Here is an 8859-nt window from a genome sequence, read left to right on the forward strand (position 1 = left end):
TTAACTACCTCGCCTGGTGTGCAGGAGGTCGTGGGTTCGATCCCGACCCTGACGATTCCTGCTGTATATTTGGAGTTTGTGTGTCTCTCTCTCTCATCATCACGGTGGCTGGGCTACCTCGCCTGGTGTACAGGAGGTCGTGGGTTGGATCGCGACCCTGACGCCTGCTGCTGTATATTTGGAGTTTGTGTGTCTCTCTCATCATCATCATCACGGTGGCTAGGAGATGTCAACTACCTCGCCTGGTGTGCAGGAGGTCGTGGGTTGGATCGCGACCCTGACGCCTGCTGCTGTATGTTTGGAGTTTGCGGGTCTCTCACCCCGCGGTTTTTGTCCTCCACATTTAGAATCGACGCTGCGTTTAGAGTATTTGGCCGCTCTGAAATGTCCACGTGATGATGATGAGCCAACTTAGTTGAACCTTCATTTGCGGTGGCCAGGTCGCTATACAACTCAGCGGATCTTGATAAAAATAGTTCTAATAGTTTGATGTCGGGGGATGAGTGGAGTGGGTGATGAGAGCTAGTGGGGAGGGGAAGTAGGGAAGGATTGAGGCAGAAGTGAGCTGCGTACGGAGCGGCGTCTGCTTTCACAGTGGGTGGCGACGGGGGAGAGGGGAAGGGTTTACAGTGGGGGTGGTCACACACAGAAGCCGCGTGCTTAATTCTAGATTTGAAGTTTTCGTGACTGCAAGGACACTGAAGCGGTTTGAGCTTTCGCTAAGTTGTCTTCACCTGAAGAAGGACGCTTGTGTTGCGCCCGAAACGTCGTGATTGAATTTCTTTAAATTTTTTTACCTACGTGACTTTACCGAAAAAACCAAAGAGTAAGAAGCCGCGTGGTTTACTGGAGGCCTGAGCTGGTTTAGAGAGAGATCTTTCGATGAGAGGGGAAGGTTTCAGTGTGACGGTGGCCACACACAGAAGCCGCGTGGATTACTGGAGGCCTGAGCTGATTTAGAGATCTATAGATGAGAGGGGAGGGTTTCAGTGTGACGGTGGCCACACACAGAAGCCGCGTGGATTACTGGAGGCCTGAGCTGATTTAGAGATCTATAGATGAGAGGGGAGGGTTTCAGAGTGACGGTGGCCACACACAGAAGCCGCGTGATTTGAGTCCGAGAGAGTTGGGGGGGGGGGCACCTGTGAAGGCCTTGCTCTTGAGGCCACGGACGGACACTGGGTCTGTGTGGTCGTTCCCCGCCAACAGCGGCACCAGCGGCAGCAGCGACGGGTGGAGGTCGGAGAACGCGGCACGGAGACGCTCCTGCGGATAAAGCGCCGCGTAGACCGTCACACAGAGGTCGCAACCGGGTACCCGATACCCGTACCCTACCCGATACCCGTACCCTACCCGATACCCGATACCCGTACCCTACCCGATACCCGGCTACCCGTACCCTACCCGATACCCGGCTACCCGTACCCGGCCGGGTATCGGGTACGGGTAGACCGTGAGTCACTGGTGAGTCACCGTTTGTCACTCATTTCCCAACGTCTTGTCTCTTCTCACAATTCAAGTTCCTAGAATCAACCCACCCGCGCCTGCAACATGGCTTCATCCCAGAGGTCGCAATCAGGTACCCGTACCCGGCCGGGTACGGGTAGCCGGGTATCGGGTAGGGTACGGGTACCCGTTTGCGACCCTGGTGCGGCCGGGTACGGGTAAGGAATCAAAACCCGTTTGCGACCTCTGGCGGATCAGGCACCACGGTAGGTCCTGGTGTCAGGGACACGGGCCCGCAACCGCTGTTCCGTCACCGTAGAGTCCAGCAGATCTTATTGCCCGCACCCAGCATGTGCCACAAACAATGAGAGCCACACGCACCGTACACACAACTCAAGCTGCGTCTCAACCTCTCACTGGGCCCATCGGCACAGGCACAACCGATCACCTCCACGCCGCGTAGATCCACACCTGGCGGAACAAACGGATGGGCAGGAATGTACGGCACGGCTGCTGTTGCTGCTGCTGCTGCTGTTGCTGCTGCTCCTGATGCTGCTGATGCTGCTGATGCTGCTGTTGCTGCTGCTGTTGCTCCTGATGCTGCTGTTGCTGCTCCTGCTGCTGCTGATGCTGCTGTTGTTGCTGCTGCAGCAGCTGTTCGGCCTGCTTTTGTTGCTCCACCTGCTGCTGTTGCTGCTGTTGCTGCTGCTGTTGCTGCTGCTGCTGCTTTGTCCGCTGATGCTTCTGGCGCTTCTGGTGCTTTTGCTTCTTCCCTTGTCGTTCCGGCCGCTTCCCTTGCTGCCTCTCCTCCTCCTCCTCCTTCTCATCGTCCGCCGCCCTCTCCCCCTCCCCCTCCTCTACGGGCAGCGGCTGGCGCCAGTCCAGGTGCTGCAGGTGCAGGAAGCCCGAGGGCAGCGGCGCCAGGTAGAAGTCGCTGTCGGCGCTGAGCAGCGGGCAGCGCAGGCGGCGAGCGAGGGCGCCTGCGGGCCGGTCGGCCTCGGCAAGGCACACGACGCAGGGCACCGCGCACGCTCGCACGGCCTGCTCAAACACCTCGCGCAGCAGCAGCGGCACCGCCTCGCCACTGGGGACCGCCACGGGGAGGGGGCCGGAGGGGGAGGGGGGGGGAGCAGGAGGGGAGGGGGGGGGAGCAGGAGGGGGGGGGAGCAGGAGGGGAGGGGGGGGGAGCAGGAGGGGGAGGGGGCCGGAGGGGGAGGAGGGGGAGCAGGAGGGGAGGGGGGAAGAGGAGAAAAGGCGAGAGGGGTTAAACGGCTGTGGCAAAGGCTAGCGAAGAGATGGGATGATGGGTGAGTGGGTGGGCGAGTGGCACGGGCGAGGGAAGAGATGGAGTGATGGGTGGGTGGGTGAGTGGCACGGGCTAGGGAAGAGACGGAGTGATGTGTGAGTGGGTGGGTGAGTGTCACGGGCTAGAGAAGAGATATAGTGATGGGTGAGTGGGTGGGTGAGTGACACGGGCTAGAGAAGAGATATAGTGATGGGTGAGTGGGTGGGTGAGTGACACGGGCTAGAGAAGAGATGGAGCTGATGAGTGAGTGGGTGGGTGAGTGGCACGGGCGAGAGAAGAGATGAGCTGATGTGTGAGTGGGTGGGTGAGTGGCACGGGCTAGAGAAGAGATGGAGCTGATGAGTGAGTGGGTGGGTGAGTGGCACGGGCGAGAGAAGAGATGAACTGATGTGTGAGTGGGTGGGCGAGTGGCACGGGCTAGAGAAGAGATGGAGTGATGTGTGAGTGTGTGGGTGAGTGACACGGGCTAGAGAAGAGATATAGTGATGGGTGAGTGGGTGGGTGAGTGGCACGGGCTAGAGAAGAGATGGGATGATGTGCGAGTGGGTGGGCGAGTGGCACGGGCTCGAGAAGAGATGGAGTGATGGGTGAGTGGGTGGGTGAGTGACACGGGCGAGAGAAAAGATGGACTGATTTGGTACAAGAAGATCTGCAGCTGAGTCGACCTCTGTGGAGGAGGCTTGTCAAGGATGCTACTGGGTAATTGGAGGCAGTCGCCCTCCAGCAACAACGAGCGAAGCGCCGGGTAGCTAAAATGCAGCGAGTTGGCACGGTAGGGGGAGGGCACAGCTGGTGCATGTACCAGTCATCTCAGGTACTCAACCAATGGCACCTGGGTCTGTTCCGTGACCTCTTGTCAGCGATTCCTCGACACTCCGTGTGGCCTCAAGGTGCACCTGGCCTGGCACGGGCTCCGTGGCGACGTCACCGCCACTTAGTGGTGAATGGCGCCTATTGTTGTTGTGTGTGTACGTGCGTGCAGTGTGCGCGTGCGTCCGCAGGTACCGGCTCGCCCCTCTCGCGAGGGACAGGGCGTTGGCGATGCGTTCATGCGCCCGCGTCACGTGGGTCGCCCTCTTCCTGGGCGCCGAGGCCCCGTCCAGCACCATCAGCGGCTCCACGCGGCACGCGCGCAGCGCACGCACCCACGCACGCACCTCCGCCGCCAGCCTGCCGCGGAGACGGGGACAACGTGGGCACGCCGCTAAGGAGACGCACGGACCCAGTTTGAACGTGACTGGTCGACGACCCCCGGAGCGTGTCTCTGTGTCAGAGGTCGCAACCGGGTACCCGATACCCGTACCCTACCCGATACCCGGCTACCCGTACCCGGCCGGGTACGGGTACCCGTTTGCGACCCTGGTGCGGCTGGGTACGGGTAGACCGTGAGTCACTGGTGAGTAACCGTTTGTCACTCATTTCCCACAATTCAAGTTCCTAGAATCAACCCACCCGCGCCTGCAACAAGGCTTCATCCCAGAGGTCGCAATCGGGTACCCGATACCCGTACCCTACCGGTACCCGGCCGGGTACGGGTACGGCCGGGTACGGGTACGGGTAAGGAATCAAAACCCGTTTGCGACCTCTGCTCTGTGTCACCGTGTCTCCCTCACCCCGTGTAGTCGCCCCCGTGTGTCCCCGTGTCTCCCTCACCCCGCGTAGTCGTTCCCGCGTGTCCCCGTGTCTCCCTCACCCCGCGTAGTCGCCCCCGTGTTTCTGGTCGAGCCTCGCCGCTCGGTACAGATGGTGGCAGAGCGCGTCCCCGTCCACCAGGAGCTGCACGCCGTGAAGCCTCGTGTCCTCGTGGAGATCGGGGCGAGAGTGGACCCACGCGGTGAGGCCCGGCACACCCATCTCACTCCCCTCTCTCACTCACGGAGAGGCACGGGGGGGGGGCAGGGGGGGGGGAGGAGGCATGGGGAGAGACCGGGGGACACAGGGAGACAGACAGAGGGTGAGACCGTGGGGACATGAGGAGCCAGAGGAGAGACACAGGGAGAGACCGGGGGACATGGGGAGACAGGGGGAGAGACACTGGTGGTGAGACTGGGCTCTAAAGAAAGCTGCCTCTGGTGTGGACCAATCGGTTTCAATGACCAGGCATAAATTACACTGGTCAACACACTTTTTCTGGCATGAGGTATTCCAACGGTTTTAAGGTAATTTTGGGGTGCTGATTCCAAATCTGGCATCAGTTTTTGTCTATCACATCAGGTTTTGAGATATCAAATATTGCATTTTCAATAAAAACTGCAGAAGAAAAATATTAAATAAATGTGGATGTCTACATAAAATGATATTATAAACACACTATCCTAAAAATACAGCACCATATTTTAACACTAAAGCAGTCACTGACTCGCAACAACTTGCAATCATAAGTAACAGAGTTAATTTCGGGTAAAATCAATGAAAATTGGGTATGCCGATAGCATAAAAATGAGATGTGATAGAGCAAATCCGAGATCAGATTTGGAATCAGCACCCTGAAATGAGTCTAAAACAGCTGCAAAAGTCCAGGCCAGAAAAAAATGTGTTTTTTTTGTTGACCAGTATAATTTTTGTTTGTTTTCCATCCGGTGTTCTCCATGTTCATTTGCTGTAGTATTTTTTGTTCGAAATTAGTATTACGTATGAGCATGTCATGTTTTGAAGCCTTTCCCTCTCCACCCAGCCCCTCCCCACCCAGCCCTTCCCTCTCCACCCAGCCCCTCCCCACCATCCCCTCTCCACCCAGCCCGACCCCTCCCATTTTTGGATGCACGACGGACGGACGGACACAATAATCCCGTGGGCTGGTGGAACCAGGTGGTTCCTACCAGTATTATTATAACACTGCCCATAGACTCAACACTGCCCATAGACTCAACACTATCCATAGACTCAACACTGCCCATAGACTCAACACTGCCCATAGACTAACACTACCCATAGACTCAACACTGCCCATAGACTCAACACTGCCCATAGACTCAACACTATCCATAGACTCAACACTGCCCATAGACTCAACACTGCACCATAGACTCAACACTGCCCATAGACTCAACACTGCACCATAGACTCAACACTACCCATAGACTCAACACTGCCCATAGACTAACACTACCCATAGACTCAACACTACCCATAGACTCAACACTACCCATAGACTCAACACTGCCCATAGACTCAACACTACCCATAGACTCAACACTGCCCATAGACTACACTACCATAGACTCAACACTACCCATAGACTCAACACTACCCATAGACTCAACACTACCCATAGACTTCAACACTGCCCATAGACTCAACACTGCCCATAGACTCAACACTACCCATAGACTCAACACTGCCCATAGACTCACACTACCCATAGACTCAACACTACCCATAGACTCAACACTGCCCATAGACTCAACACTGCCCATAGACTCAACACTACCCATAGACTCAACACTACCCATAGACTCAACACTACCCATAGACTCAACACTGCCCATAGACTCAACACTACCCATAGACTCAACACTGCCCATAGACTCAACACTACTCCCATAGACTCAACACTGCCCATAGACTCAACACTGCCCATAGACTCAACACTACCCATAGACTCAACACTGCCCATAGACTCAACACTGCCCATAGACTCAACACTGCCCATAGACTCAACACTGCCCATAGACTCAACACTGCCCATAGACTCCACTACCCATAGACTCAACTACCCATAGACTCAACACTGCCCATAGACTCAACACTACCCATAGACTCAACACTACCATAACTCAACACTGCCCATAGACTCAACACTGCCCATAGACTCAACACTGCCCATAGACTCAACACTACCCATAGACTCAACACTACCCATAGACTCAACACTGCCCATAGACTCAACACTACCCATAGACTCAACACTACCCATAGACTCAACACTGCCCATAGACTCACACTGCCCATAGACTCAACACTACCCATAGACTCAACACTACCATAGACTCAACACTGCCCATAGACTCAACACTACCCATAGACTCAACACTACCCATAGACTCAACACTACCCATAGACTCAACACTACCCATAGACTCAACACTACCCATAGACTCAACACTGCCCATAGACTCAACACTACCCATAGACTCAACACTGCACCATAGACTCAACACTGCCCATAGACTCAACACTGCCCATAGACTCAACACTACCCATAGACTCAACACTACCCATAGACTCAACACTGCACCATAGACTCAACACTGCCCATAGACTCAACACTACCCATAGACTCAACACTACCCATAGACTCAACACTGCCCATAGACTCAACACTGCCCATAGACTAACACTACCCATACTCAACACTGCCCATAGACTCAACACTGCCCATAGACTCAACACTGCCCATAGACTCAACACTACCCATAGACTCAACACTGCCCATAGACTCACACTGCCCATAGACTCAACACTACCCATAGACTCAACACTGCCCATAGACTCACCACTGCCCATAGACTAACACTGACCATAGACTAAACTACCCATAGACTCAACACTACCCATAGACTCAACACTACCCATAGACTCAACACTGCCCATAGACTCAACACTACCCATAGACTCAACACTACCCATAGACTCAACACTGCCCATAGACTCAACACTGCCCATAGACTCAACACTACCCATAGACTCAACACTACCCATAGACTCAACACTACCCATAGACTCAACACTGCCCATAGACTCAACACTGCCCATAGACTCAACACTGCCCATAGACTCAACACTGCCCATAGACTCAACACTGCCCATAGACTCAACACTGCCCATAGACTCAACACTGCCCATAGACTCAACACTACCCATAGACTCAACACTGCCCATAGACTCAACACTGCCATAGACTCAACTCAACACTGCCCATAGACTCAACACTACCCATAGACTCAACACTGCCCATAGACTCAACACTGCCCATAGACTCAACACTGCCCATAGACTCAACACTGCCCATAGACTCAACACTACCCATAGACTCAACACTGCCCATAGACTCAACACTGCCCATAGACTCAACACTGCCCATAGACTCAACACTACCCATAGACTCAACACTACCCATAGACTCAACACTACCCATAGACTCAACACTACCCATAGACTCAACACTACCCATAGACTCAACACTGCACCATAGACTCAACACTGCCCATAGACTCAACACTACCCATAGACTCAACACTGCCCATAGACTCAACACTACCCATAGACTCAACACTGCCCATAGACTCAACACTGCCCATAGACTCAACACTACCATAGACTCAACACTGCCCATAGACTCAACACTGCCCATAGACTCAACACTGCCCATAGACTCAACACTGCCCATAGACTCAACACTACCCATAGACTCAACACTGCCCATAGACTCAACACTACCCATAGACTCAACACTGCCCATAGACTCACACTGCCCATAGACTCAACACTGCCCATAGACTCAACACTGCCCATAGACTCAACACTGCCCATAGACTCAACACTACCCATAGACTCAACACTGCCCATAGACTCAACACTACCCATAGACTCAACACTGCCCATAGACTCAACACTGCCCATAGACTCAACACTGCCCATAGACTCAACACTGCCCATAGACTCAACACTACCCATAGACTCAACACTGCCCATAGACTCAACACTACCATAGACTAACATGCCCATAGACTCAACACCCATAGACTCAACACTACCCATAGACTCACACTGCCCATAGACTCAACACTACCCATAGACTCAACACTACCCATAGACTCAACACTGCCCATAGACTCAACACTGCCCATAGACTCAACACTGCCCATAGACTCAACACTGCCCATAGACTCAACACTGCCCATAGACTCAACACTACCCATAGACTCAACACTACCCATAGACTCAACACTGCCCATAGACTCAACACTGCCCATAGACTCAACACTGCCCATAGACTCAACACTGCCCATAGACTCAACACTACCCATAGACTAACACCCATAGACTCAACACTACCCATAGACTCAACACTGCCCATAGACTCAACACTGCCCATAGACTCAACT

The 8859-nt window shown here is 54.2% G+C and overlaps 1 protein-coding gene across 1 annotated transcript; it reads right to left on the reverse strand.

Annotated features, from left to right (window-relative positions):
• Window positions 1-956: 956 nt before the first annotated feature.
• Window positions 957-4623, reverse strand: LOC133357828 (protein asteroid homolog 1-like). Its single transcript, XM_061575970.1, has 5 exons — window positions 4446-4623; window positions 3758-3922; window positions 1918-2530; window positions 1143-1266; window positions 957-964 (listed from the first exon to the last, which is right to left on the reverse strand). The coding sequence occupies exons 1-5, from the start codon at window positions 4604-4606 to the stop codon at window positions 957-959; spliced, it is 1071 nt and encodes a 356-aa protein (XP_061431954.1). The 5' UTR covers window positions 4607-4623.
• Window positions 4624-8859: the final 4236 nt, after the last annotated feature.

The sequence above is a fragment of the Lethenteron reissneri genome, chromosome 60, assembly GCF_015708825.2.
Source record: "Lethenteron reissneri isolate LAM-NWPU_2019-01 chromosome 60, ASM1570882v1, whole genome shotgun sequence".
Lineage (NCBI taxonomy): Eukaryota > Metazoa > Chordata > Hyperoartia > Petromyzontiformes > Petromyzontidae > Lethenteron > Lethenteron reissneri.